Genomic DNA, 27,959 nt, shown 5'->3' on the forward strand with positions numbered 1-27,959 from the left:
TTTCTGCCTGGCCGGTCTCCAGCCACTCTGACCCCAGACTGTAGCGCTGCATGGGGTTCTTGTGTAGTGTAGGGTTGGATTCCAAGGACCAGAAACACAGGAAGTCTTTTGGTGCCTGAGACAAGGACCCCCCTGAAGCACTTTCCCCTAGCCTCATCCCACTTCCCGGGTTCAAAAGAGAAGGTGACTCCTCTAGGCTTAACCAGAGTCCCTACCCCAATCAGTGTAACTGGGGTGCTGAGCCCCACGAAGATAGGTCCTAGCAAAGGTACATGCAATATATCTGAGTAATTATAAACCTTTAAGAATCTTTAGTATTTATGATTATGCTAATGTAATTTATCTCATGTCTGGTACTTCAGTAACAAAGATACTGACAACAAATGCTAACTGGAGCCTTCAGACGGAGGGTTGTTTCCCAGAGCACTGAATTCCAAAGACACTTCAAAGTCATGGAGTGAAACTGGGCTTCCTCAGGTTTCCTGAGAGGAATGGGGCTCAAACACCCATTTTGGAAAGGAATTACGGTTGCAGACATGAAGGCACTTTATCGGTGTTAATTACTATGCCGATGAGCGCCTTAAGAACAGTTAAGTCGGCCAATCTGATCATCCACATAAACCAGTCAGTATTTTGAAAGTCTGCTTGTCAGCAGCCGCACATCTGAACCCAGCAGAAAAGACAACACGTTCTGGAGATAGTGGCCGAGACTTGCTAATCAATTCCCGCTCTCGGAAGCAGCAGAAAACACTGCGCACAACCCGCTCCAGTGCTGCCAGCCTTGAGACCACCAGAAACATGGCGCGGCGGCCGGTGCGGGAGGCCCCGTGCATGCGCCTGGCTACCCCCCCGTGGAGGGCAGCGCTGCGGCGCCCTGACGTCAAGTGCGCGGTCCCCCGGCAACGGCAGGACGTCGCGAGGCCGCCGGGAACCCGGAAGCGGCGGGCGAATAGGAGCGAGTGGCGCAGTCAGCGGGCTGGGCGCGGCACGCGGCGGCCTCTGGCAAAGTAGTCCCGGGGGGCAGCGGCCGGTTGGCGGTGGTGGAGACAGCGCTCCGCGCAGCGTGGGAAGTCCTCGGCCCTACCGGCACTCTAAGACTGCGCGGCCGCACGGCGCGGCAGAGGAAATGGCGGCAGACAAGGCTGCGGGTGAGTACGAGAAAAGCCGCCGCGGTCAGCCTCCTGCCCCTCGGGCCTGGGCCGCCAGGTGCGGAGGGATACGTTTCCGCGCAGGGGCGGTGAGTGGCAGTAGGTCCCGGGCGGAAGGAGAAGCGGCCGCAGTTTGCGGTAAAATGTGTCCTTCCGCCGAGGAAGTAGTCCTTCCGCCGAGGAAGTAGTGCCTCCGCCGCCGCAGGACTGTGGGCTTGAGGCAGTCAAGGTAGCCACTGTGAAATACTGGCGCTGCCGGCCCCATGTGGGCCTGTGTTTTGGCGGGTCACCGGCTGGGCCATGTGGAGACTTCCCCTGGTCTCGGAGAGCTGAGGTGCTGCACCCTTCTGGTCCGGAAAGGCCCTGTGGGCAGGGCGTTAGGAACGTGTTGGCGGCCGTGGGTGTCTCCTAGCGCGTAATAGCCGCTGCAGAAGTTGAGCTTCTCAGTTTTTGTTGTTTTTGTTGTTGTTTTTTTTTAAATTGGTGCGTTCAGAAGGTGCTGGGGGATTGGAATGCTTCGTGGTCTGATGCCTTCTGAGTTGGTTTTGGGGGACGAGTGAGTCGTCACTAACGTGGGGCCCGAAAAGGCACTGTAGAGAGAAATCGGCAAGATCAAAATATAAGTCTTGCGGTAAACACGCCAAATCTCAAGAACAGTTGCTCTGTAACTCATTAGTGTTGATAAATTACTGCTCGTCCATCTCCATATGACTACCCTTCTTCAGAAGAAGAGCCCTTCCCTCATGACAGCTTGTTGGCGATGGAGAAGGTGGTGATGTGGAAGAAAGCCAAAGGGATTTGCTTGTGTTCTTTGGGTTTTGTTGAGGGTTTTTTCCAGTTGGTTTTATGTGACAGGAGCGTTATTTAAAATCACCTTAAGCATTTTTTTCTCTGGATGCTATATTTGAAACTCCTCAGCATCTGAAAAGGATTGTGGGAAAAACTAGTGTAGGGTACTGAGTGATGTGTGCTGACCTAGCTTGTGTTTATTTATAAGCACTGCAAGTGTCTCTTCTTGTTTCTACTAGGAAAAAAAAACCCAACACCAAAACCCAAAACAAACAAAAACTCTGGGGTTTTGTTATTGTTTTTGAAAGTGTTGAAAGAATTCCTCAGTTTACTTTCCTAATAGAAAAGTATGTGCCCAAATGAACAACATTCCTTGGCGATACAGAGAGCAGGTGTGAGAATGGTAATGATTGCAGATCACTCTCCAGGTGTCTTTGGCTATGTGTGTGTGGGAGATGTGGTTGCTTGTTTCTTGTGTTGTGTCAGCATACCACAACAAGCACCGAGTTTCTTGTGAACGTTGGACTATATGAAAAGTGAAACAGACAGGTTCACGTGTAAATACATTTTACAGAGATAAATTGGGTCCTGTCATTTGTAAAGCAGGGAACCTGTGCCATTTCAGATATTTCAGCTGATTATTGAGGCTACTGTGTGGACAGGTGTGCGCCAGTAGTGACTGGTGTGCTGTGTGTTACCAGTACCACATACTTCTGCAAGATGCCAATTAGATATGAGTGAGCAAGTGGCATGATGTATGTTTTGCCAGGGATCAATGTACTTACCTGCTTAATTTTCAAATACCTCAAGAAATATGAAAATAATAGCTTTATTTGCAAGCATTTGATATCCATTTGCAGCCAAGAGAGCAAGAGTACATTTTTTTCTCCTCTTCTGAATGCAAGCAGGAGGGTTCTTTTTAGTATCTTGTGCCAGCCATATTCTGGTTGACTCCTGTCTGTACAATCTCTTTTATAATGAAGACCAACTGAAGCAGTAGATTAGAACGACCTTTAGCTCTTTAATAGGTTTCAAGTGTTTTAGAGCAAAAAATCTTGGCACCTCAAAAATTTTCTGAGCTGTTTTAATTTTCTCTCCTGTCTTTCCCTTTTGAGTACAAGGCTGTGCAAATGGTGCTGATCCATGACTTACATAGTCAGCTTTTACAGCAAGTGCATGCAGTTCTGTAGCCCTCTGAGGACCCATCCCTCTAGAGTGCTGAAATTGCTGAATCCTGAATTTTGTCTAAATCACAGTATGTTACTTTTTAACTGGCAATCATAAGATTGTAGATTTTAAAATCTGAGCTTTGTTGGCATCTTAATGAAACACTGAAGTAACAATCAAATATTTACAGTTCTTGTTCAAATATGTTTTTGCATAGAGCAAGAGAAGGGATCTCACCATCTTAGCAAAAATTGCAAACTGTGAATAGGTTAAGTCTGTTTTATTCCCATTACTGTGGATGTTAACTGTTGATCTTCTGATTTTTGGTTTTACATTACTGTTTGTCTTAGCTTGTAAATTTCCATAGTCAGGAGCAGACAATTCAGATACCTTGGTGATGATGTGCAATGGATTTTGTAGTGAACCTCACAGATCAATGTTTTAGTTTTTTTCAAAATGGAAACAAAATTAGCAGAGTTTGCACAACATCTTGACATCTGTGAATTCTAGAGAAGAGAAAGAATAAATTGAATTTATAAAGCCTAACTACCTTATTAAGGTAGTTAAAGGTAGGTTAGAAAGCTTCCACTATGAAATTCAAGAAATAATTTTCTGCAAAAGTGGAAACCATTTCTTTGATTCAAAGAAAGTTCTACCTGATCAGGAGTGAGGCTGAAAAGATGAAGAGGCAGCATTTGTTTGTGTCTTGCAGTATAATTACTAGATAGCATTTGATGGACTATATTGAAGAGCACAAAGGTATAGAGCGTTTAAAAAATGTATCAGTTCTGACAGTGGTTGTTAACAATGATGGTTTGAGGCTGCAGCCTCTTATTTAGGGAGACTTATTCTTCCATCAGGGAGCTGAGTGGAAGTTCCAGTGTTTGCCCTGTTTTTCATTTTGTTCCCTAAATCCTCCTTTCCTATTTAGGGGGCAGCATACAGGATATATGAGCTTTTCATCTAACTCAGTGCATTGCCTTCACCATTAGTATTTGTGCATATAACAACAATCCTAGTGTGTGGTTTCAGTTTTAAAGACAAATCTAAAATGTGTACATTGTGAGTTGTCTTGCAGGCCTTTGGTTACTTTGGCTGACATTATATGTGCCAACTTTTTTGTAATGTTCTGTCCATTTTACAGATCAAGGTACTGAGAAACATGAAGGAGCAGGTACTTCTGGGATTACTGATCAGGAAAAGGAATTGTCCAGCAATGCATTACAAGCTTTTTTGGTAAGGCAAAGCCAAATTCTGAGACTTCTAATTTACCATGTAACTGTACATGGATGCTTGTAATTATTTTTCCTCTTTCTGTAGCATACCTGCAAATGTATTAATGAGGTATTGTACCATTAGTTGTTATAGTACATGCATTTTTTTGTCTGCTATGATGTGAAAATACTGAAAGCATTACTCAAATGAAGTGTGCAAGAGTGTGTTCACTCTTACTTCTCAAAACTTAGTAACCTTAATAGCTGTATATTGAGTTAATTAGACAAAGCAGGCTGCTTTTCTGTATGAGCATTGGAAATGCATGATCTCTCTGAAGAAAAAAATGTTGTGTGAAAGGATGTAAAGGAACCACGTGTTCAAAAGCAGCAACCAAACAGACCTCTTTTTTCAGCATCTTGCTGTATTCTTTCACAAACATCATGGTACACTGTTCTGTCACTTTACATTAAAGCATATTCTTCAACACATAACACCTCCAGGCAGCGTTTACTACCTGGTTACACTTAGTGTATTGTGTGTGTGTGTTAAAAATGAGGTTTTGAATCTTCCAGTTTCCTCCTTTCTTTGTACTGTCTCTCAGTTTTACTTGGTGTAGCAAGTGGCAGTAAGCATAATTGCTTTTCCTTTCAGTTGTTGCATCCCTGTCTCCACAATGCCTTGTGTAATTCAGTTTTAGATGTGTCAGATAGATGAAGGGAAGAATTTAAATACTGTGTTTTGAGGATCTTCTGTGTATGTTTCACTCGTTACTTGTGTTTTATCTAGAATGTTGTTACACAAAGTGCATATATTGGGTCTTAATATAGCTCATGCTGCTTTGTAGCTCAATTACTGTTTTGCAATAACTTTCTGCTCATTGGCATTTGATTCTGAGAATTGAAGGCACATGAAAGGGTTGTCTGTTTTCCACCTTGCCCACAGATCAACATCCAGATCAATAGTTTCGATGTGATGATGATTTCATCTTTAGTTTTTGTAACTATTGAAGGGTTCTTCAGGTACATAAACAACAAGCAGAAACACCAGGAAAATACTATCCCTCTGCTAAACAGGGGAGGTGAATTATCACCAGCAACACTGAAGAGGTAGAGATTTTCAGCACTTTCTTCGCTAGATCTTTACCAGCACTGCTGGGCCTCACGCTTTGGGAACAAAAATCCAGCTTGAGACAAAACCAGAACCACTGTCGGTGAAGGAAGAGTTAGTATTCAAACTGTTACAGAAGTTTGACCCCTATAAATAGATGGGCCCATAGATTATCCATCTGAGGGAGTTAGGAGAGCTGGCTGACCTTGTTGCAAGGCCACTCTCAGTAGTCTTTGAGAAGTCATGGAGATTGAGAGACATCTCAGAAGATGGCATGGAAGCAAGTTAATGTCACTTCCATGTACAAGAAGGGTTTACTCCTATATAGGAGTTGAACAGTGGAGAGTGAAAGATCATTTAGGATTAACATAGTTGAAGGGATCTGGAGTCTTCTTTTGTTCCTTGATGCCACTAAATTCCTCCTGCACAACTACAGTAAAGACTAAAACTTAGAGCAGGAAGAGCTGGGCTATTCTGAAGTCCTTGCCTGTTTCTGATGTCAAACAAAGGGATTTCTTGATTAAATCCCACCTCAAAGGAGCATCATACTTGTGTACTAGTTTCTTCTGAAGCATGCCTAGATGATTAAATACTTCATTTAATAGTTAAAACTTGTAAAAACATTATTTAAACCTGTACTGGGAAGGTAACACTCTTTTCTAACCTGTCTTAAGCTGACTTTTGCAGACTACATTGTAACTCATGCTTTCCTCAGATGAAATGAAGAATGAGCATAAAATAATGGGCTGGGACTTACATAAGCTGCTGCAGCCAGTGTGATGGGGAAAGATTATGAAAACTGAGGAAGTAAAGAATCCTGAAACTCAAGTAATATGATGAAGAGAAATCAGAGTGACACTTTTCATGGAAACATCTCTTTATAAAAGGCTATTCTATTTGACCTTCCTCTACATAATTAATTTTGAAGATTGGCTATAACCTCAACTTTTAGGCTTCTCATACATATTATTCTGCATAAATAATTAAGCTCATGGTTCAGTTCACTTGCTGTAGATAAAGGAAATGCTAGTTTGCTTTCTGAAATTGCAGAGGATAATTTCATAAATCTTGGTAGCCTGCTGTTTTAAACTTTGTATCATCTAATGCATGTTTCTGATTCTATGCCATTTCCAGGCTGGAAACTATGATACTTGTTTACAACACCTAAATACCCTGCAAGACATAAACAAAGATGACTACAAAATAACTTTGAATACTGCTGTTGCTGAGTTCTGTAAAAGTAACCAGACCACAACAGACAATTTGAGACAAACTCTTAACCAGCTGAAGAACCAGGTAATGCAAACATATTGACATGGTACTTAATGTTGAGTGCTATTAATGGTGGTAGTCATCCAGTGAAATAAGAATAAAACTTCAGTGTCTTTGATTTTTATAAAGGAGTAAGAGAGTAGTATTCATTGCTTTTTAACTCTGAGTCTTATTTAATCATTAGGACACTGCTTTTATAATTATGGCTTTAGTTATTGAAATTGATTTGAAGCTGAAACATTTCAGATTTTATAACCATAAGAAGACCTGCTGTGTTCTTTCAGTACAAAGTTCCTTAACCTGAAATAGCTTGTGGAATAGTAAAAATGTGAATTGATGACTTCCTATTTCATTGTAAGTAGTTTGCTGGATTTATGTGGTACAGCAGCATTTATTACCTTAACTCTTACTGATCTGTCTCTTTTTGTGTGTGTTGATGTTTAACACTAAAAAATAATCATGTATTTTGAAGGTTTAATGCAGTGAGTGTGGATTTTGTTATGTTTTTGGTTTTTCCAGGTTCACTCTGTTGTTGAAGAAATGGATGGTTTAGATGATGTTGAAAACAGTATGCTATACTACAATCAAGCTGTTATTTTGTATCACCTGCGTCAGTATACTGAAGCTATATCAGTTGGAGAGAAGTTGTACCAGTTTATAGAGCCTTTTGGTATGTAGACAGAAAGGCTATTCAGTCTGTCTCAGTATCAGACAAGTGGTTTGCAATTTGTCTAATACGGTTCTAAGGAAGGTAGGCTTCAGAATGAAGAATGCATTTGAATTTTATCAAGGACAGCAGTTGGATTTGCGGGGAGGGTACTTCAGCACAGACGTACACTGAAATCGAAATAGATTGTTGGGAAAAGGTATTTGTGTAAGTAATATGCACACGTTAATGAAATTACTTAAAAATCTAGTATTTTGAGTCATCATGCAACTTTGTGGGTGCCCTATTTCCTAAGGCACACACATTTTTAAATACCTGTATCAGCAGGTCATGCATAGTTGCATATGCTTGTATCTGTAGATAGTCACTAGCTTTTATAGGCTATGGCACCCTGTGTGGTGGAATTTCCATACATTTTAGAAATTACAAGGCTGAAGGATGTATGTGTGTTGGCCTCAATAAATTGAGTAAACACTACCATGTTTCTCCTCCAATTCCTTCCAGTTTTCAGTGTGCCTGTCTGGGATTTACTCTGTGAAGTGCCAAGCAGAGATGTGTTTGTACGGAATCCTTTCAAGTTCTATGGGATTCTATGTATGCATATGGCTCCATCTGTCTGTTTGAATGCTGGAACTTTGGTGCTGATCTGCTTAGACCAGTTCTCAAAATCTGTAAACATGAAATACATGTTAAGCTGTCTTTAATCTGTGCTTTTATGCTGATGCTGTTTGAATGAATTACCTTTCTTTTTCAGTGTAGATGTCTGCTGGTGGTTTTGTTTCGTTTTGTTTTGGTTTTTTAAATGTAAAAGGTGACTTTTTCTCATAATGTCACATAGATGCACTTTGTAGTTAATGTTTTTTTCTTTAGTCATGTTTGGAAAGCTTGGTCTTACAGCTGTAAAATAATTTTTACTTGTTTGCTTTATACAGAAGAGAAATTTGCCCAGGCTGTGTGCTTCTTGCTTGTAGACTTGTACCTGCTAACTTATCAAGCTGAGAAAGCCTTGCATCTGCTTGCTGTTCTGGAAAAAATGATTTCACAGGGCAACAATAACAGCAAGAATGGAAAAAATGAGGTAATCTTCAAATCAGATGAATGCCACTAAATCTTTACCAGAAGTATTCTTTAAGTCAATCCAAAATGATTCTTTTAAAGTACTTTTGAGTTATAAAACTGTAAGATCACCTGTAACTTCAGACATCAATTTATATTTCAGTAACTGGGTTAGTTGTATATAGCAGCTGTTAATTCCCTCTCTTCCAGCCTTTAATTCCAGGGATCTAAGAAGTGTTTCTTGTCAGGGACTTAGAATGGAATGACAGTTGTCTTCAGTCTTCAGTATCAGATATACTTAGTTTTCCTTGTTTGTGTTGGATTATGACCATACGAGTCTCTTTAAGTTTTAAGGGCAAGTCAGCATCAGAGAGGAATTGCAATTGTGTAACTTAGCATGGAAAATCAAGCATCTTTTTTTACATACTATCTGAAAGTATGAGGTGTACTTTCAAATGAAATCTTTTGTATGTGTCTTTTCGAAAAATCAATAGAATGAGTAGTGGCTTGGAAGTGCAAAGAGGACTCTTCAGGCTTTTCCTGTTGATGGAATGTCACACTTAAGATAAAACATTTTATCTTTAAGTATATAGTAATGCTACTGAAGAAAATATTAAAGAGAGAATCTAGAATGTACCTATCATCCTCCTGGGTAAGAGAATTCTTAAAATACCTCAACTGCAGAGCAACATAGCATAACACTAATGTTAATATAGAATTCTGCTTTTCATGGGCTGGTGTGGTGGTTTATGGATTTTGATTGTTAAGCTCAAGTTACAGTATTTGGTGGGACTTGTATTTTACTATTTACTATTAATTAGTTTTCTTCATGTGACGCTGGTAAAAATAGCTCATGAAAGAATCTGTAAACTGAATTTAAAAGGTGACTAATAGTAACATTTCCCTTTTTTTTGTTGTTTGATCTGCAGTCAGGTGGTAATACAAATAAAGATTCCTCAAATCAAAAAGCTGAAAGTGGAGCTTTAATAGAAGTTGCTAAATCTAAGATACACCAGGTAAGTGTCTGCATATTACTTATACAAAGGTATTAGTTCAAGTTTCTCTTAAAATACAGTGTCTTCTGCTTCAAATCTAGTTCGGCGTGGATTGTGATACTGTCTGTCCTTGAATTTGGTGTTGTAAAAACAAAAGAATGAATTTATCCAACTCTTCCTTTCTGTAAGATCCAAATACAAGTTATTGGGGTTTTATTTAACAAATCAATCTTTTTTAACAGTATAAGGTGAGAGCCTATATACAGATGAAGTCACTAAAGGCATGCAAGAGGGAAATCAAGTCTGTTATGAATACAGCTGGGAATGTAAGTATTTTTAAGGTTATTGTTTTTCTAGTATAGATATATTCTCTCTTAAAATTGAATTTACTAACTTTCCTTACAAAGAAAGGTCTTGTTGAGGATGGATATCTGAAGTAATGTTTATGTAGTCAGCCAAGTTTGTAATCTCTTTCCTGCAAGTGTAGTTAATGAAGAATTTTCTGACTTGTGCTGTTTTCCACTGATGAGAAAAAAAAATGCACTTTATTGTTAATTGCCAAAATAAATGCATGACACTCTATGGAGGTTTTCAGGAGAAGACTTGATGGGGTGCTTGGTGCCATGGATTAGTTGTTTATGTGGGTTGGATTGGTAGATGGGTTGGACGCGAAGATCTTGAAGGTCTCTTCCAACCTGGTTTATTCTATTCTATGTATATTAAGCAGACTTAATTTGCTTTATAACTTGAGCAGCACAAAATAAGGTTTAGTTTACTAGAAATGTTCCAGGTAGTACAAACTTCTAATGTCATTGGTTATTTAAAGCAGTTCATAGTTCCTATAAGATTAATTCTGTGATACACAATTCTCTGGGTGTTGGAGGTTTTTGTTTGTTTTTCTTTTTCAAATTTTGGAGGCTTACCTCTTGCTACAAAGCACTCTTTTTTTTTTTTTTTTTTTTTTAATATAGAGGTTCTGAACTCAGAACTGCATTCACCAACCAAGATAAATTCTACATTAACTGAGGTGCAGGGAATGGGAGGAGAACACTTCCCTTTTGTTGCTAGTCTCAACAGCTGCCAGTCTGACAAATCCTCCTGGATTGTGAGGGCTCTATTGGCAGACCAGGAGGATCATGGCCCAGGAGGAGGTGGTTGAAATCCGCAGGAAGGGAAGCATGGGAAAGAGCGTACTAGAAGACAGGTTGCAGAAAGATCCTCTTAGAAAAGAGATTCTCTGCACTTGGCCATTGCCATAACAGAGTTCTGTAGAGTAATGCTGGGTTTTAAAGCAGTAACCAAGAGTATGCATAGTTTGAGGATTCAGAGGAGGTGCTACTTCCTGAGAGTATTAAGATCTAAGCCCTTTTTAAATGGCCACAGAAGCAAGGTGTTTGTGGAGTAATTTAACACTAGCAGTAGAAATAATAAGAGATAATTGACTATTGTTTTTCTCCTTCGCAGTCAGCTTCTTCTCTCTTTCTTAAGAGCAATTTTGAATATTTGAGGGGCAATTACCGTAAAGCTGTCAAACTTTTAAACAGCGCAAACATTGCGGAACACCCTGGCTTCATGAAAACAGGTAAAATGGAAAACCTTCATGGTTAATTAGTCAGGTTCAGTTATTAATCATCTGTTTCTTGTCTTTGTCTTTAGGGTGTTGTGGTTTTGGTTTTTTTTCTTTTATATCAGCAGTACCCTTGTAAAATATCAGTAGCCAGCAGATAAATTCAAAGTTTCGTTTCCTGTCCTTTATTATTTACAAGAAACTTAGTACAGTGTTACCTGAACATGATATATTTAGGAAGGAGAGTGCTGGTTAGGTTGACATATTTGCTCATTTTATTGAACTTTAGGCAAGTAATATCATTGATGATCTTGAGGAAAACTTTGCAGAAGCCTTTCATAGCTCATGTGACCACAATAGTAGCCAAAAATTACCTAATAAAAAAAATGACAGAGCTAGTTCTGTGGAGAACTGTCTTTTCTTCAATAGCAATAAATTATTTGCTTTATTTTCAGTTCATTTTTAAATAATGCTAAAATCTCTCTATCGGAGTATTGTTAAGTGGACATTAATTAATCCCTATATTAATGTAGGCTCTAAAGGATATCATTGGTATTGAAAAATAATGTATATTTTGAAAGGTATTGAAAATCATTTCTATTTTGTCTGTAATTGTTAACTCAGTTTCTGAGACTATTCAAATCAGATTTTAAAGAAATTTTAAAAATTTAAAAATAAAAAAAAGGTCTACAAGAAAGCTGGATAGGAACTGTTTACAAAGGCCTGTAGTGATAGGATGAGGGGCAGTGGTTTCAAACTAGAAAAGAGCAGATTTAGATTGAATGTTAGGAACACATTTTTACCATGAGGGTAGCAGAACACTGGAACAGGTTGCCCAGGGAAGTAATTGAGGCTTCATCCCTGATGATACTCAAGGTGAGGCTCTACAAGGCTCTAGGCAACATGATCTAGTTGAAGATTCCTCTGCTTACTGCAGAGGGGGCTGGAGCAGATGGCCATTGGAGGTCCCTTCTAACCCACACCATTCTGTGATTTGAGAATTTCCTTTTTACAAGAGCCATTTGTTAGGAAACTTGAAGTGATTGTGTGCTGAATTGTAAGAAGACCTCTAGGTGAACTGACTTCAGTTTGCAGTCTAATTTTTATACCTGTCTCTCCTAGAGTCCAGTGCACAAAATCTGAAAATCTGTAGCTGCTTAATGTGTAGGTAATTTCAGGTCAACTGTCTGAGACCAAGAATAGTATACAGCAATGTAGGTTATTAAAATGTGAGACAAGGATGTAATATGCACAATCCATGAGTCATCTGTGTTTAACAGACTACCACAATAAACTACCCCATAGGAAGGTGGTAGAAGCGTTTTATGGGCTCAGTGCAATTTTTCAGTTTACAACAACGGTCTTCTGCTGTTCTCTCAGGTGAATGCTTGCGGTGTATGTTCTGGAACAATCTTGGCTGCATTCACTTCGCAATGGGAAAGCACAACTTAGGAATTTTTTACTTTAAGAAAGCCTTGCAAGAAAATGATAATGCATGTGCACAGCTAGGAACGGGCAGTGCCGATCCAGGTAAGAATTTTTCAGTGATGAAAATAGATAGTGGAAGAGGGGTGGGTAAAATGAGAAAATAGAGGATGAAGCTTTCAGTAGTTACCCGCAAAATTCCTGTTTCTTTGCAGATAACAGGATAAGGAGGGTGAGAACTCTCACTCTAATTTGATTTGAGAGTATAGTTGGTGTCACCAGAAGTAGGTGATTCTGAAATATGTTCTTGTTTAGCTGTTTTCTTTGATGTGCCATGGGACTGCAGCAATTACTTCTCTTTCCTTTATAGTCTTTGACCATCGGTCAGGGAGATATTACAAAATAGTCTCTGTAACCTATTGGGTATCATGGAAGATGTTATTTATAGTCTGTGGACAGTGGGTAGAACCATCAGGACTCAAAAGTATGTGGAGAGGGGGAGTTGGGTTTGGGTTTTTTTAGTTATGTGGAAGGTACAGAAGATGCAGAGTACAGTACTGTTAAATTGGCATTTGGGAATGGTGTATTTCTCACACTTTCTTACTGAACAATTTCCAGGCTTGTGTGAGACATACTCCTTTATTATTTTTTTTGTTAGCTTTATCCATCTATTTTTGCTGTAAGTACACACAAGAAAACAAACATTATTATAACATTTTTCTTCTGTGATTAATAATGCTTAATTTTTTTTTTTTCTCTTCCAAATGAATGTTTTCATGATGAAGTGAAATTTTTTGTCTTTAAAATCTAGTTGTTATCACACTTTCTTTCCCCTGGCCCTGTACCTAAGTACATGCTTAGGTGCCATTGTGAAGATACAAAATGTTTTATGCTTGGCAAATTGTTGCTCTCATAAATTCCAGAAGGAAATCAAAGATGTGTATTCTCACAAATCTAAGATTCACTATTATTACATAATTTTTAGCTTGAGTGAAAGGAAACGTAAGTGGTTAGCATTTAATGTATTTCAAGCTTTATTAAGAATACAATTAGTTTGTCTCTTATACCAGCTTTGATGTGAAAGGAATTTATTTACAGAAGGTTAGTGACATTCTGTGACAAATGGGGGTTTTGGTAGTTTTGGGGTGTTTTCCACAGCTTCTGTCCTCTTCCTAGAGTTATGTTTTCTGCTCTTCTGAGCTGTACATCCAATATGGTGTTAATTCTTTTCTGCAGGAAAAAAATTTTCAGGGAGACCCATGTGTACACTACTGACTAACAAACGGTATGAGCTGCTGTACAATTGTGGAATTCAGCTCTTGCATATTGGGAGGCCCTTAGCTGCCTTTGAATGCTTGATTGAGGCAGTCCAGGTTTATCACTCAAACCCTCGTCTTTGGCTGAGAATAGCAGAATGTTGCATTGCTGCCAATAAAGGGGTAAGTAGATTTGAAAATTCCTTATTTTGATTGCAGTTATGAACTGCATGTGATCACAGAAAGGAAGAAATAATACCTTGAGTTGAAGTATGCTCTTTAAAGGCTTAGTGTTGCAGCACCTCCAGATTAATTATTTTTGTGTATGCGTGTATTTTGTGTCTTCAAAGTGCAACAGATGGAGGTAAACCACCACAGAAACAAATGCCTTAGACCTTAAACTGACTTTTCTAAGACTATCCAAATGATTGGCATGAGGTGAAACAAGAGCACCTAAATGGCTTTTACAGCTGCTCTTCAGTTGCAAACTAAAGTTAAGTGTGTTTTTCTGCAGAGACTTGTTAAGCCTGATTTTGATTTTGGCAATTTACCTTCACACCACTTTGGCATTCCAGCTTGAGTCCTGAATGGGTTTGAAGCACATCAGATTTCTCCAAGCCATCTGATGGTTTACCTTACTTTGTCTTGAAATAATTTTAGAAAGAATAATAAAGATATTACCTGGAAAGAAATTTACAGTGCTCTCTGATGAGGTATCACTTTATAGCAAGCAGTAATACGTTCTTTCTGTATTCCATTCTTTCTACTTAAAATGCAGATACTAGCATGAACAGTTTGACTTACTACTTGTTTCATGATACCTCAAGCTTTCCATGCTCATTTAACAGTGATTACAAAACCTTGGGGTTTATGTAGTTATATATACTAAAACCCATGTATAATGTATGGTATATTTATTTAAAAGAATCAACAGTAACAAAAAAACAACCCCACAAGTAATTCTGTCTTTATTTGTGAATGGAAGAATAAAACTTGCCCAAGATCTTTTCTCTGCACTACATTCTGTGCTTGCAAGGATTTCTGTTCCTGAATTACAGAAATAACAAGGTAAAAGTGGAATCAGTGACAGAATTTTTTTGTGGCTGCTCAGGGAAGTCTGATACTCACTTTAAGGCTTGATGAACAGAAACAACTTTCATAACTTCTGTTGCTGATACTTTGATACTTTTAAAATTTTTTGAGTGAAATATCTTGGATTTTTATATTTGGACTCATTTGAAAGGGTATAGAGGTAGTTCTTGGGACTGACAGAGTGCTTTAAGTTCATTTGACCTCCAAAATGTCTGCATGCTCAAAACTCTCTTAAGTTAATGAAGCTTTGCATATGTTGTGGTTCAGCTTCGTGCTCTCCATGGAACAGCTGGAGAGCAGCTTTTTCAGAGAGTGTTTTGAATGCTGTGTGAGCAGGGAGAGGAGATGGCAAGCATTACAGTGACAATTCTGAATATTATTTGGCTGATCATTTGTTTTCTTTTTAGATTTCCTGACAGTTCTTTTAATACGATTTGGTTCATTGTTCTTTTGCTTTCAAAACAGAGGGAAAACTAGGTCAGTAGGCTATCAGACAAGCTGTCAGAACTAATCTGTGATTGCACTGTGCACAGTAAAATCCCTCTGCAACACAAAGACAATAGAAGGTGCCTGATCCTTCATGGTACTTAAGATTTAAAAACTGTACCCATATGAAGTAGTGATTCTTATATTTTAACAGAGGTCAAAGTCTTACAGCTTTCTCTTACTTTGCCAGGCCATGATAGTTTAACCTTTTTTTTTTTTTTCTCTTGCTCCCTTTTAGACATCAGAACAAGAGACTAAAGGTCTCCCCAGCAAAAAGGGAATTGTGCAATCTATAGTAGGACAAGGCTACCACCGTAAGATAGTCCTAGCATCCCAGTCAATACAGAATGTTGTTTATAAGTAAGTATGTTTTCCATGGCCTCTTCATTTTATCATAGCTGTAAGGGTACGAATCTTTTTATCAGGGGTTTCTAAAACTGTAATGGAATAATGAAATTACTTGTTTGGTGAAGAGAGAGGCATGAGGAGTCTTAGAACACTATTTGGATGCCTTCACTGTGATGGCCAGCAGAGGGCTTAACGGTGTGTTCATGTAACTAAGAAGGCTACTGGAGCTTAAAATGGATTTCTCTGAAATTTGCATTTCTAAGTCTTTCCTCCTTTTCTCACTTAAGAAGTTATGTATTTTCAGTAGTCCACTTTAGAAAGCTGCAGAAAGAATCTACTTTCTCTGTCAAAACTTCAGGAAGTCAAATAAAGCAAAACAAGATAGATTCTTGTAATTATGGGCTGTGTTTGGGCATCAGGATGTACTTGCATAGAGACAATAAGGAAGATATAGAAGTCTTCATAAATTTAATTTGGTTTAAAACATTATTTAATATCTTTAGGATAAAGTTTTCTCTGCATTCAGATCTTTCTGGAGCTTTGCTTTTAATGTAGTGATGTTGCTACTCACTGGCTAACTTCTGTCTCTCTTTAAGTGATGGACAGTCCTCAGCAATACCTGTAGCCAGTATGGAATTCGCAGCAATTTGTCTAAGAAATGCCTTGCTTCTACTGCCAGAAGATCAGCAGGAGCCAAAGCAAGAAAATGGATCTAAAACTAGTAATCAGCTGGGGGGAAACACAGAAAACAGTGAAAGCAGTGAAGCATGCAGGTAATGAGAACTGCACACAAACCTTTCTTTTTGTCCAAAGTAAGTCTGGGCTGACAGTCCTGTTTGGTTTGGCTGGCAGAGAAAAGAATGTATTTGTAAATTCCCTTAGCAATGTTGACATATTAAGGAAAATGGTTAGCTGCTCATTGTTTTAATTCCTGGTGTGCTAACAAGAATAAATACTGACTGGGTTCTTACCATTCCTAACAATTTCAATAAATTAGCCAGTGAACTTCTTTTTTTTCACTGGCCGTCTTTTATTTTTTGTACTGCAAATGTTATGTTTTCCCACACCCTCCTGCAATGCATATTGGCATTTCTCTAATTGTAAGTGAAGTTTCATATGTTACATTGCTTCTGTCTGTGTGTGCACAAGTGCCATGTGCTTGATTCACTATATAAATGCTTAGTATCTCAGTAGTAAACATTTCCCCGTGATCAGACTGGACAGTCATAGGCCCTAGCATGCTTTGTTGTGTTTGGTTTAGACTAGAAATGGGAAGCTAGATTTAGAAGATAAGTATGAAAGCAGCATGGAGCAGTGGCTTAATACATTTGCATTTTACAAAAATACTTAAGAAAAATCTCTTTTTTTCCTTTTTTTCTTAAAGCTGCAGAAAAAGTAACTTGTAGACAAGGCATGTCAAATGTGTTTTAGGTGTTTTTAACTGTGTGTGTGGAGCCTGGCGTGCTCTGAACTTCCTTTTGAAGAGTACCTTTACTAGCCATAGCCTGCACTTTCATTAATGACCATTTTGAGAAGGGAAGAGTAACTCATCTGGAAGAAGTGGATATGCTGGAACTTGAACTGCTTAGAGTAATGAAAAAACACAGTATCTTTGTCAGAGCCAAGTACAGAATAATTTTAAGAAGGTCCATTTGCTTACTGGGTTGCATAGGCACATCCCCCTATATTCTGAGGTTGCCTGGGGATAGACAAGGGCTGGGAGTCAGTGGCTGCTGCTGCTAAAACACCATTTAAAAGTTTTTCTCTCACCTTTTTTCCCCAGTGACAATCTTTCCTGTCAAGTGACCAAATGATTTGTGAAAATTGGGGGTGAGAGGTGTGTAGGGTTTTGTTTTTCTTAGTGAGGTTGGAGGCTGTGAATTAACTTTCTCTGGCAAGCTGTATGCAGCCCATTGTGACGAAGCTTCTTTGGTTTAAATGAGATTGAAATTTTAAGCTTATGGGGCCCACTAAGGGGGAGTGATGAAAACAAAATAGATGCCCTTGCTCAGACAAGACCTTTTTTCGGTGTTTGTTTTTTTTTGTTTGTTTGTTTGTTTTCTGAAGGTGGTGTGGTGTGTGTTTGGTTTTGTAAGGGTTAGGAAAGGAAAACATTCCCTGCATGGGAAGATCCTTTACTATCTTCTTTCAAAACCAGATGCTTCTTCAGCCTGGTTGTTGCCAACTTCAAAATATCCAGCAACAAAGAAGGCTGTTCTTGAATTTGTGTGTCACATTCTGAAAGGTTCTCTAAGGATTTGTTCCTTCTGACAAGGAACCCTCAGTGAGAGAACAGTAAAACATACAAGACATTTGAAGAAAATCACTCTAATTGAACAGGATGGTTTTGAAGCAAATCCCACTAATTGAGCAGGCTGACTCTGAGGCAGATTCTTCTCTTACTCACAAGAAAACAGTGAATACTTTCAGTGGTTGAGAGTTTTTTTTTTTTTATCTAACTTTTGGCAAAGGCATGACATACACACACTACAACAGTGGTGAGTACAGATTTCCTTGGTCTGTTGCTCTTTGTTTTGAAGATCTCTTAAGAGTTATCGTACCTGTAAAAGTAAAGAGGTATCTAACAACAGCAGTGAAAAAGTTTGTTAGGGGGACAAACTCAGTTGTTCCCCCCTCAAAAATGCCAATCTTCAAGTTCTTAAAAGTGGAACGTTTTAAAAATTCTTTTGAAATAATTCATTTTGAAATAATAAAAATGAAGGCAGCCAGAAGTCTAAAGAAAACTATAGCACCTTGTAGATGATCTTCCTAGAATATTTATGTTTTTAAGATGTCTAGGGAGGGAAATAGTTTACTGCTTTTCTTACAGGCTAAAAGAAGAGAGGCCACAAATGCAGTGAGTTATGTCTGTCTCCAGTTTACAGTTCTTGTTTTATCCCAAACTTCAAAAGTAGCTTGAGGCTGTGGAGAATGGTGTGGATTGTTTGGTCTGTCAGACAAATCTTTTCCATCAAATGTCCCTTTTCTTCCTTCTCAAATGGAACAGTTAGGAGGCATCTGCCTCAGCTTTTGTAGAGCTGAATTTCCCTGTCTTTTAGGCTACAGATTTTCTCTGTCCTTTTACATGGAGTGAGTAAATAGCAATGCTTACTACACTGAGATCTTTAATTATTTCTGTTTACTCCCTATAATTAATATACTGTTTTCTTTTTAGCAATAAAAGTCATGAAGGAGATAAATTCATTGCAGCTCCCCCTTCTTCGCCTTTGAAGAAACAGGAATTAGAAAATTTAAGGTAAGTAAATAATGTAAAATATTCACCACTAAATGTCTGTGCTGTGATTCTGGAGTTTTTGCTGAACTTTTTGTTTAGGCACTGGCAACACTGAATTGTAATTGGTAATCTAAGTGTTCCTTTTTCCAATTGCATGGTGCTTTCCATGTTCTGGATTTTGAGTTCAAACAAATAGAAACCATCCAGAATTTCAATTCAGATGATCAGTCTATTACAGGTTTGACATTGCAAAAAAAGCAAGTCCTATAAACAACAAAGCTAAAAACCTGGCAATGGTTTTGACTGGTGGAAGGAGTGGAGATTACTGTATGGTACCTGTTTGCTTTAAGGTCTTGATGCGGCTAGTTAGGAATTCAGCCCCACATTGGGGCTCAGCTCATTGGGTGTGGGGGGGAAAAAGGTGCTATAAGCAGCTATTCTGCTTTCAAATGAGAACTCAGCAAGAGTAAATCCATAGTTGACCTAAAATAGAAAAATTGTCTTTGTTCAGGAGTTTGAATTGCTCACCATGGAAGAACATAGGTGAGATCTGACTTGATTTTTTCGTTCCCAGACTGAGTGCCCTCCAAACACGATAACTCTCATGTGTCTAAAGAAGTATCACATTAACTGGAACCTCTTCACTTTTCCCAAACAAGATTATAGTTTGCCTCATTTATCCACTTAAAGATTACAGTGGTCTGTTTGGCCCTGTCACAATACTGGAAGCTTACAATGATTATTACCCATAGCTGTTTCACTTTCAGCCACTGCATAGCTCTCCACCATCTCCCCTTTGCTGGTGCTGAGTAAGCACCATCTGCATTCTGTATTTCTTAGTATTTGGGATTGTTTTGTCTGTGTTGAAACTTTAAAAGTAGATAGTTTATATCCACTGCTGTGCTTAGTTAGCTATTTGAAATTATTTCAGGTTAGTGATGTTCTCTTAATGGTTTAGAAGTGCCATTTTTGATTGCTTCATAGCGAGTTTTGAAGAGCTGAATTTGCTCTGACTTGTACTTGGCCTGAGAAATAAGACAAGTCAGATGTGCAGATTGGGTTCTGTAAACTTGCAGTCAGTGTGGGCTGACAGATCTTGTTGCCTGGACCTACACAAGAGGCTGTTTGACATAATCTGGCAGTTTAAAAAAACATTCTTTGTCCTAGTGCAAAGGCAGTTTTATTTAGGGCATGCAGAGGCTCAGTGATGCTGGAAGTCTGCCGTGCTCAAAGGCAACCTGTGGAGTTTTGTCAGAATCCTGACTGGGGTGAAAAACTAGTTTGTCTTTTCCCTTGTGGTGCAATTCTTCTGCTCTGGTTAGCTGTCAGGTCTCCTGAGCGTCTGGTTTAGCCAGCTCAATGGATCCAAGTGCACAAGTGCTGCTGCAGGGAAGAAAACGTGACTATTTTACTCCTCTTTAATGACTGTTGCTAAAATCTTGCCAGCTCTTAACATGGCTTAAGCAATGAGGAGTCCTTAGATAACAAGAGTGGGTTTCAGTTTTGCTGTACTTACCTGTTGTGTGATTGGAATGTGTATTGTGTTTGAATTTGCTCTTTCAGAAATAGAAATAGGCTTAAAAAAATTGTGGGAAATAAAAGACACATGTTGATGAAAAGGGCAGTAGCAGGCAGCTCTGGAGGCCTGGACTTGCGTCTAAGGGTATTTAGCTGGTGATGCTTAGCATCTGCTGATCTAAAAGCTGTGCTTCCTTGAAGCAGAGATGAAATGAGGCTAGTCAGAAGCAGGCTGTTATTACAGAGATGTTTTAATTTCGCCCCCATCCTCCGCAGCCACAACCCTTCAGAAATACTTTAGGTTTGGGACTTGAGTTGGGGAAGCTTTCGTCTCTCAAGCTTTTGTGCGTGTTCAGATTTGATGTGACATCTGGGCACAGTGGAGAGGAAGTGGGGGGTAGGGAGAAACACTGGAGAAGTTTCTTGTCCTGCTTGTGCATAATTAAGGAGCATGCCTCCTGGGAAAGGGGAATAAAGGCACCCCAGGTCCTGCCACGAATTACATGACTTACTGCTGGACTGAAAGTGGGCTTGACAGTTGCCAGAAGGTTGACGCGGTAATAGCCCACCTACTGGCGGAAGAGTTGAGGGCTCTCTTCCCCTTGCTCCCAACGTGAGACCTCACTAAGAGGATCTGCTCTTCCTTCCTGGAGAAGAGCTGAGTCTGTGCTCCCAGCGAGGTATTGCCAGCAGAGGCTTATGCTTGGAGGACAAGGCAGCCTGCACTGAATGGGGGTCTTACAGAGTGGATAATACTCCCGAGTGCTGTGTCTGGGGAGGTGGGAGGGTGAGTTGTTATTAAATGTTAAGCTTGGCCTCATGATGGGGTTATTGTTTGAAGATGGAAAATACAAATAGCACAGATTTCACTACAGGAACTGTCAGGGATTTTGTCATTTTGGAAAGACAAGAAAGTCTGACAGAAACAAAATGCCACTGATCAATTAGAGTCTTAGCAGTGGGTTACAGTTGTCAGTTCAACACAAAACTGGAAACACAGAATTCTCCAGTATTTGTCTCCCTGTGGGCAAACATTGTACATACAAGAATGAAATATGTTGCAACTTAATCGGTTGCTGCTATGTGACCTTACAGAAATCTACAAATCTGCTATCCTTTGCTGCAGCAGAAGGGGAGGGCAAGGAAATACAAGTGAGAGTTCAAGACAAATTAAAAGGATGAGAAGGGGAAGTGAACCATGAGAAAAATGACATGTGGTGAAGTCCATCTTTGTATTTACCTGTTATTTATGATCAAAATTGCAAGACCTTACTGAGCACACTGCAGTGGTCTTTTGGTTTATACTGGTAGAACACAGTGTATGTGTCTCCTAATTCAGAGAATGTGATTGAGGCCACAGATAACAAAACACTATGTCCTTTACTTCATTATTGAAAGTAGTATTTATTTCCTTAGCACTTCAACAAGAAATTGAACAGCTGCATTTGGAACTGCAGAAATCTCCATTCAACATACTGACTTTCTCCCCCTCCCTTTTTTCCTTCTTTTTTTCTTTTCCCCTCCAGGTGCTCAATACTTGCATGCAGTGCTTACGTGGCTCTGGCTTTGGGGGATAACCTTATGGCACTGAATCATGCAGATAAACTTCTTCAGCAACCAAAGCTGTCAGGGTCTCTTAAGTAAGTCTGATGACGTCGTTTCTTCTTTCTCAGCCCTGCTTTTAGATGGAGAGCTAGGAGCTCAAGCTTCCAGTGTCTGGAGCTGCTTGCCAGTTACGTATTTGAGGTGAAGAATTGCTTGGCTTGCTTCTGTTCTTGTTGAAGCCCTGACTAATTGTTCATTGACATGCAGGAATGTGAGTCCCCTGCTTTGATTCTAGGGCTCTCACTACTTTACTAGCTATTTGTTAATCTCCAGCCATGGGGTCCCAATCAATGGCAGGACCCTCAGGTCTCTGTCCTGATTCACTGGGGGGGTGCACGTGCTCATGTTGGCACAGTAGAAGGGGTAGGAATGAGGAGCTGAGGGTAGACAGAAGCACAAGCCAGCATGCTGTGAGAAATCTGCTTATGAGACTACAGCCTCAGAGGGGATAGTTTGCTGGGTCAGTAGGGCAGTAGATCTTGAGTCTGCACTTGCTACTGTTACTTACATGGGTTCCATTCTTTTTCATTTCTCATTCAGCACTACAATTTTTTGAAGGGTATTGAAAGCTCATTCTGTTTTGACCCACCAGTTCTTATATATATATATATCTCCACAAATTCAAAAGGCAGATTTAGCCCCATCCTTCTGACCTTGTTTGTGCATTTAATTCCTGTGTCATACACAGGATAAAATACAGGAGAGGTTTTTATGGTAGTAATATTTTTTTCAAAACTGGTAATGTTCTTGTGGAAAGCAAGCTGACTTGTGCCTGTTTTTATATGCTGGCAGTGCGCTCTAAGACAGTTCACACCAACTGAATTCTTTCGTTCCTGTGCTTGAGACTACTGCAGAAGCTTGTCTTTTTGCACACTCATTGCATAAGCAAGATTTCAGAGAATTTGCAAGAGAACAGAATTTTGTGAAGGCAGCGTTACTGTGATGTAATGCAAGAGACACTAGATGACAGGTGTTTGCAAAGACAGTGCCCTGTACCCTGCTCCCAAGAAACCAGGCTTTTGTGCAGATTGGGACTACTGAACTGTTCCTGTTTTCTTAAGTGAAATAAGAATCCTGTAGAGAAAATTGTTTGCTGTACGAGATCTAAATGGCAGGAGTTATATCAGATGATTAACTGGTATTTTACCTGTTCTGTAATTCATTACAGCCAACCATAGTCAGTGCAATGTGTACAGCTGCATAGGATAAGCATGACCTTTTTTGCTCTACTACTGTTTCAGAGTAAATATTTGCAAACTAATCATGCTGTTAATTGATAGGTTTCCCTCTGTTCCCAAATTGGAAAGGAAAGCTGCTGATTAGTTGAGCTGAACTACAGGTGTCAAACATCAGACTTGCATAATCACTTTGCAACCCCTGCATTTGGAAAGGTGTTTTTGCCCCAGGGACAGGCCTATATACTGCCTGTCCTCAGAAACGCAGCTGTTTTACAGAATTGTTTTGGGGTTTTGGGTTTTTTTTAACTGAGTCTGAAGTCACATAACACTTCAAATGGTAAATGTATCAATATCCCAAGGTGGTTTTGTAAGGATTCCTTTTTTAAATCCTCTGAGATTGAGCCATACAGAGGTACTGTCTTTCTGGAGTGGCAATTCCTGTGCATGAATGAATTGGCACTACTCAGATGCAGACTTTTTCACAACATTAGTGCTTACAAGCAATAAATGACAGAACCAGGAACTATGACAATACTTCATAAGCAAGCTAACTACTGAGATACTAAGCACTAGTTTTCATGTGCTCATGTTAAAAATTGCATTCAGTTTGTCTTGCATAACCAGCTGCAGATGTTGTTATGCTGACATTTGTACCTAACCTTTTGTTGTTGTAGGTTCCTTGGCCATTTGTATGCAGCAGAAGCTCTCATCTCTCTAGACAGAATATCTGATGCCATCACTCACTTGAACCCTGAGAACGTCACTGATGTTTCCCTTGGGATCTCTTCAAATGAGCAGGATCAAGGTTAATGAATCTACACTTCACTAGAAACTGTTACACTTTCAGCTGCCTTCCTGCTCTAAGTTTGAATATCCAAATATCATGATGATTAAGACATCTTGGATGTTTAGGGGATTGATTTTAATTTTTGTTTGTGGTAGAGTGCTTTTTGTTTTCCAGGCATTTTCTTTCCTCCTTTGTGTTTGGTTTGTCTTTTCCATCTTTGTCATTCCTTTGAAGTGGCTAATTGTGGAACATAAATAGAACTATATATTGTAACATTCTAGCTTGTTTGAAGGTAACTTTTGAAAGGTGCTTTTTGTTAGTTGTGCAATTCTGGTTAAGTTTTGACTTCATAGCTTCTCATCCAGGTTTTTAGTCTCTAAACCAGGCATTGCAATACCAGTGAAGACTACTTACTGTGTTTAGTGAGAGACGGGAGTGGGAACAACTTTGTTAATCTCAATTTCCTTGTAGTGCTTACAGTTGGGAGTGTGTATTCTGTAAATGAAATGTATCCCAGTGCCCATCTATATAGTTAAATCTACAGTAGCTCTGATTTCAGTCGTGTATGCTGCTTAAACCTCACTGTAGTCATCTGCAGATCTAAAAGCAAAGCGTAAAAGAGAGGCAGTCTAAAGTGATATAGAGCACACCAACGTTTTCCCTGTTTAATTTCAGACTATGAAGAAAAAGGCAACTGTCTATCTTTGTATTACTTTTGTAATAAGTTTTTTAAAAGCTCACAGAAGATGATGGTTTTTGTGGGTGTTTTCTTTGCAGGGTCTGACAAAGGAGAGAATGAAGCAATGGAATCTTGTAAGTACCAGGCACTGTATTCAGCAGAATACAGGAACTCAGCCAGTTTGGAATAAAAGTCTAAGGAAAAAAAAAGAAAGGTTTTTATTAGGTATTTTTTAAATTGCAGCTGGCAAGCAGACTCCACAGTGTTATCCCAGTTCAGTCACATCAGCAAGAACAATGATGTTGTTTAACCTTGGAAGTGCTTACTGTTTGAGGAGTGAATATGACAAAGCTCGGAAGTGTCTTCATCAGGTATGAAAAACAAATCTCAAGACAGTTTTTGGGACCAGGGTACTCCAAAAGGCTACTTACATCACAGCAAGCACTGGAGATTTCATAGCCCAGGGATAGTTGCAAACTTCCCTGAGATGGCTGCTCTCTTCTGTCTTTGTGAATCAGTCTCTATTAGTAACATAAAATAAAGGATTCCAATTTTATACTATGGGAAGGCTTGGGGTTTTTTTTGTTGGTTGGTTTAGTTTTTGGATGATTATATCAAACCAGTGGAATATAACTAGGAAGTCTTCTCATTTATTTTGAAGTTTGAGTTTGTTTGGGGCTGTTTGTTGTTTTTCTTTCAATGATCCAAGAGTAACTGTATTTCAGAAGAGAAGGTCCCAGAGAGCCTTGAGTTTACTTCTCTCTGATCAGTTTATAGGTCATTAACTTAAGGTCTGTGAGAACAAAGCTCCAGAACAAATTGCTTCAGCAGTTCTGCTGAAGTTCCTTGCCTGCCACATACCCCAAGAATTCTCTAGTACTACTTTTGAAATGCCATCTTCACTTCATTTAATTTTTCTAATGGCTGGGACCCATTTCTTTTTGCAGCCATTCCTGTCTGTCAGGAAGACTACTTAAATGCATTGTTGGAGCTGCAAACTGAAACAGCAGTTTTCCACATTACTTTATAGTAGTTGTGTGGGTGAACAGGTTCAAATTCTGTGAGGATCTTAAGACATTTATCTGTGGACCTAAAGTATAGTAGATGTCTACATCTACAAGAAATGAATTTTCCTCTGCATCTACAAGAGATTAATTGACTTTGTAGCTGAAAAATATTTGTATATGGAAAGCTAATGAACAATCCTTGTTAACTTTGTACTCTGAACTTTGAGAGCAGTGGATGCTACCTTCTTTGCCTGTCATGTCACCAGGAAACCACAGTAAATTTGCCCCAAGAATTAAGAGATCCATGCTAACATAAGCATGCAGCAGATGGTGCTGCTACTTAGTGTGAAAAAAATCTTGCAATGCAGATAATTTTTTTTTTTAGTCTCTTCTTGGAGAGTACCAGTTTTAAAAAAATAAATCCTGTTCTTATTTATGAATTGTTACTTGTTTCTGTTGGGTAAGATGGTGGTAATGATCCTGCCCAGGGGCACTTTCTTTGAGCTGGATGTCTCTTCAGCAAGTTTTCTCCCTACCCTCTTCTTTTTCAATAAGGCTGCTTCACTCATCCACCCCAAAGAGATCCCTCCAGAGGCTATCCTGCTGGCTGTGTATCTTGAATTGCAGAATGGTAAGTTTTGAAACATTCTGTTAACCTAAATTTTGGGACACAAGGGGAGGAAGATGATAATCACCATTCTCGTTATGGAGTTGTGCCCTTTAGGCCCCATCTCCATTTTACACCATTGTAGATCTATGTATTTGCACCTTTGTCTCCTTAGTTTATTGCCATCCTGTTCTTACACACCCCATCTGTTCATTCTCTCAGCTGAAATCTTCTATGCTTTGTGGAGCAATCAGCAGTCTTGGGTAGGGTCTGTAAAGCCCTTGATGTTTATATTATAGAGAGGGTTGGAAAGGCTTTTCATCTAAAGACAACTACAATCTAAGGCCTATGTACAAAGTACTGCAATAAATAAAGCTTGCAATATTGGTAGCTGTCTCATCCAAAATCCTTCACTTTGGAGGTTCATTGTGTTTACATGGGGGAAAAAAAGTCTCTATGTAATGGAAACAAGAAGGATTGCACCTGAATGCTGCAGTGTGAGTAGATGGCTGCCACACCACTGAAGCTGTTAGTTGTGGACTTGGGTCCCATAGGGCTTAATATCCTGGTGCTGTGAAACAGTTGCTGTGCTGCTGCTCCCCTTTGGCTGGCCTGCATTGCAGGCCGGACTTGAGCATTTGTATTCAGAACTGAGACTTCTCCAAAGCTTGTTTTAAGATGGTTTAGGTTTTTTTTTAAGTTGGAATTTTTGGAAACCTTTCTCTGGTCAATGAAGCACAGCACAGAAGAGGATAGAAAGGGGAATTCACTTCTCTCACTCCCTTTTAAGTGTATAATCAAAAGATGGCAAAGACATTTTTTTGTTCTATAAATGGCAACAGAACAGTGCATCTCTTCTGAAACTAAAACTTCAGTGAAAGAAAACTGCTTGAACCCAAGGGAGAAATGTTCTTTTCAGAACTGTGCAGTTGCTTCTACAATGTTACAGGTTCAACAAAGAATCATTTTTCCATTACTTTTGGTATTAATTTTATAGGCCGTGCTTCCAATTGAAGATCAGATTTCTTGTTTTAAAAACATGTTTTATATATGCCCTTGGCACTTGAATTACCATCTGCAGTGTCACATTGTGAGGGCATTTTGTGTGCGATTGAGTCTCACTGTGCAGCTTGGAGAGACAAGAGGTGCCCTTCAGGTGCCCCAGCATCTTCAAGCTCTGAGACTGAAGTTTCATGTCTTTAGCTAGAATAGGCAGAATCAAGCAATCCTGCTCTTTCAAATTGACTTTTGTCTGTCAGCATTTCCCTGAAGACTACTGATGCATGGGGCCTGGGCCTGAAAACAGTCAGTTATACAGAGGTACTGGGTTGGTTTTTTTAATCAAAGCTTGTCTTGCAGGTAACACACAGCTAGCGTTACAGATCATCAAGAGAAACCAGCTTCTCCCTTCTGTGAAAACCCTCTCTGAGATGCGGAAGAAGCCTCTCTTTCAGCCAGTCCACTCAATCCAGCCCATTCAGATGCCAGCTTTCACCACTGTTCAAAGGAAGTGAGGTTGTGCTTCAACCTGCTGCTGCCCTGCCCATAAGGGTTGGGATTTTGTACATGTTTTTTAACCTAGGACACCTGCATACCCCAATTGCTGGAGTGTGTTCATTTATGTAAGTAAATTTTTAATAAAACCATGTAAGCCAAAAGGCATGCTTTAGAGTGTTGATGAAATAACCCTTACAAAGAGAGGCTGCTACTGGTTTGGAGATGTGAGTGGCAGTTTACTTACTAAACCATTGTT

General features: G+C 39.4%; 1 protein-coding gene across 1 annotated transcript; it reads left to right on the top strand.

The window, feature by feature from the left end:
* Window positions 1-946: 946 nt before the first annotated feature.
* On the top strand, window positions 947-27,859 carry CNOT10 (CCR4-NOT transcription complex subunit 10). The gene is made up of 19 exons (XM_054160945.1): window positions 947-1,148; window positions 4,249-4,340; window positions 6,561-6,722; window positions 7,218-7,368; window positions 8,298-8,443; window positions 9,351-9,437; window positions 9,659-9,742; window positions 10,881-10,998; window positions 12,364-12,513; window positions 13,645-13,847; window positions 15,481-15,602; window positions 16,187-16,363; window positions 18,766-18,846; window positions 21,870-21,983; window positions 23,801-23,931; window positions 24,691-24,726; window positions 24,836-24,963; window positions 26,155-26,230; window positions 27,566-27,859. The coding sequence occupies exons 1-19, from the start codon at window positions 1,127-1,129 to the stop codon at window positions 27,718-27,720; spliced, it is 2,235 nt and encodes a 744-aa protein (XP_054016920.1). The 5' UTR covers window positions 947-1,126; the 3' UTR covers window positions 27,721-27,859.
* The last annotated feature ends 100 nt before the right edge of the window (window positions 27,860-27,959 follow it).

The sequence above is a fragment of the Dryobates pubescens genome, chromosome 4 (genome assembly GCF_014839835.1).
Source record: "Dryobates pubescens isolate bDryPub1 chromosome 4, bDryPub1.pri, whole genome shotgun sequence".
In the NCBI taxonomy this organism is placed as follows: Eukaryota; Metazoa; Chordata; class Aves; order Piciformes; family Picidae; genus Dryobates; species Dryobates pubescens.